This window comes from Aegilops tauschii, chromosome 6 (genome assembly GCF_002575655.3).
Source record: "Aegilops tauschii subsp. strangulata cultivar AL8/78 chromosome 6, Aet v6.0, whole genome shotgun sequence".
Taxonomy (NCBI): Eukaryota; Viridiplantae; Streptophyta; class Magnoliopsida; order Poales; family Poaceae; genus Aegilops; species Aegilops tauschii.
In genome coordinates, this window is record NC_053040.3 from 127,943,303 (window position 1) to 127,945,864 (window position 2,562).

The following is a 2,562-nucleotide window of genomic DNA, read 5'->3' on the forward strand; positions in this document are numbered from 1 at the left end:
TCATGATCGGATTGACGGAAATTTTCAGAAAATGAAAGCAAACGGGAGCGGCAAACTGAAGTGGGAACATTTTCGGATTCAGATAGGGAAATCTGACGCGTCCTCCATCGCCAAGTCCAGCCAGCGTCTTTAAATATCAGCACAGAGCACCTTCGCGTCCCACAACACCTTCCTGATCCCGCAGACAAACCTCTCCCAAATCCCAATCCCCCGCCACCCTCGATCGACATCAAACCCTAGCAGCAGATCGGGCAGCCACCGGCCGGGATGGAGGGGCTCGACGTCGACGACGTCTTCCACCACTACCGGCTGAGCCCTACGGAAGTGGAGGCCGTCACCTACTACCTGCCACGCCTCCTCTCCGGCGAGACGCTGCATGCCGTCGACAAGCTCATCCACCGCGTCGACATCACCGGCTGCGAGCCCAAGGATCTGGCCGCCCGATACGCGCCCGTGCCGCAGGCCATGAGCAGCAGCGACCGGTTCTTCTTCACCACGTGCAAGAGCAAGAACGGGAGCAAGCTCCAGAGCATGCGCAGCGCCAGCGGCGGCACCTGGAGCATCCAGAAAACCTCGGAGATTAGCCACGCGGGAGTCAAGGTCGGCGAGGTCAAGAACCTGTCCTTCAAGAAGAAGGGCAAGTCGACAGGCTGGGTTATGGAGGAATACCGGTGCCTGCTGCCGGAGGCCACCGTCTCCGACGGGGTGAAGGTGTTCAGCAAGATGCACTTGGCTCAGCATGCTCCTGACGCGGCCCGCCAGGAATCGGAGGTGTACAAGCTTCAGCAACAGCAACCAGAGGCCGTGACCCCGAGCACGCACGCGCAGAAGAGGCCAGCGACCGCTGCCGCCGTCGATCCTCAACCGGCGCGCCCCAAGAAGAGGACGTGCGTTGCCGTCCCCGTCCCGGCACCTGGAGCATCGGCCACACCGTCGTTCTTGATGTATGATGAGGCAGCCAGAGCAATGCATGGCCCGCTGCCTCACACCAACTTCCCTGTTCAGTATGCACAAGCATCATGCGAGTCCACTACAACATCCAGCCGCTCCGACGTTGCTCAAGCTCCTGAGATTTCCTCCCAGCCAGATGTGATGGAGTCCACCCAATCAGAAGAGGCTGGCTCGAGCATTGCAAGGAGCACATCTGAAGAGGATGTGTTTGAGCCATTGGGGCCTATTTCCGATTTGCCGGATTGGGAGGAAGATGGTTTTGATCTTGAAGAACTAATGAGAATGATGGAAGACGACCCAATTGAAGTTGAGCCGGTCACTGGAGCCAACACTGGCGTGGAGATGGGCCAACAGGAACCTCTGTACCTGGATGCCTTGGACCAAGGCGTGCTGGAGGGCATGCTGCAGTCTGATGACCCTTACCCAATGTGGAGATCAGAGGATCAGGCCATGCACAACCCTGCCTTCCATGATGACAAGGAGAAGAGGTACAATGCCGCGTCGGATCTTGACGCTCCATCACTTCAGGGACAGGACCACTTGTTCAAACCGCGGCCGTGCTCCTTCGATCCATTTGAAGCAGCATGGAAGGCCGAAGAGGCGCTCGAGAAGGAGAAGAGGTGCAATGCCGCGGCCAATCTTCACGCTGGAGGGCACAGCAACTTCTTCTCGCCTGCAAGTGTCTACTAAGTCCGATGTTGAAATTGTTTTCAAAGTGTATGAGAGGATACTCACTGGCTGATGTATTAGTTCGTCCATGTACGATCGCCACGGATGCACCTCTGAGCAATTTGCTCCACTTGTTCATGCAAGCTACTAAAACTGTTGTTGTTCTTCTTGCTCCTGTGATAGATTTCTGAACCTTGCATTCGCTCCTGCACTAGTACTTCTTTTGCTCTGTTTCCTGTGATGGACCATGTTAAAACTGCTCTATCTTTTTGTATTAGTTTCAGATAAGCAAGCATGATGCAGTTATGATCTGGGCAACCGCAGATAAGTAGTAGGACTAACTATGTTTGTAAATCAAAACTGTTTCGCTGCTCTTGATAATCTGTAGAACAACTACAAGTTCATAAGTTGCAGAGCAGATTCAAGTTGTGGCAAAAATAAATTTGTTCTCCCTATTTTTTTGCAACTACTAAAACTGTTGTTGTTCCTACTCCTTTATAGATGATGACCCCCTGCGTTCCCAATTTTGCATGCTGCAGCTCATATATATTTCTTAGTTAGTACAACTTGTCGATTTTGATTCATGGTCAACTATTAAGCTTTGGTTCAGTTCTTTCGCTCACATTTGGTTCTATATAAATCAACTCTGAAGTCACGTTTTGAGTGAGGTTTTCTCTCTACTATCGTTTCGGCAAACTTAGGCAAGTACTCCGACGTGTCTCAACTCTCACTGCAGTATGCTCTAGCAGTTCAAAACATTTTCACTTAAGACTTAAAAGAATACCCTGCGGCCATGGTTTCACCTGTTTTACGTGTGCAAGGAGGTACTCCCTCCGTTCCGAATTACTCGTCGCAGAAATGGATGTATCTAGATGTATTTTAGTTCTAGATACATCCATTTCTACGACGAGTAATTTGGAACGGAGGGAGTATATTTCTACT

The 2,562-nt window shown here is 51.6% G+C and overlaps 1 protein-coding gene across 1 annotated transcript; it reads left to right on the forward strand.

Moving 5' to 3' along the window:
* Positions 1–252: 252 nt before the first annotated feature.
* Positions 253–2,328, forward strand: LOC141025342 (uncharacterized). The gene has a single exon (XM_073500646.1). The coding sequence runs from the start codon at positions 268–270 to the stop codon at positions 1,639–1,641; it is 1,374 nt and encodes a 457-aa protein (XP_073356747.1). The 5' UTR covers positions 253–267; the 3' UTR covers positions 1,642–2,328.
* The last annotated feature ends 234 nt before the right edge of the window (positions 2,329–2,562 follow it).

What these genes read in the sequence shown, in the direction of transcription:
- LOC141025342 (XM_073500646.1), top strand. Translation starts at nt 268, where the DNA reads ATGGAGGGGCTCGACGTCGACGACGTCTTCCACCACTACCGGCTGAGC.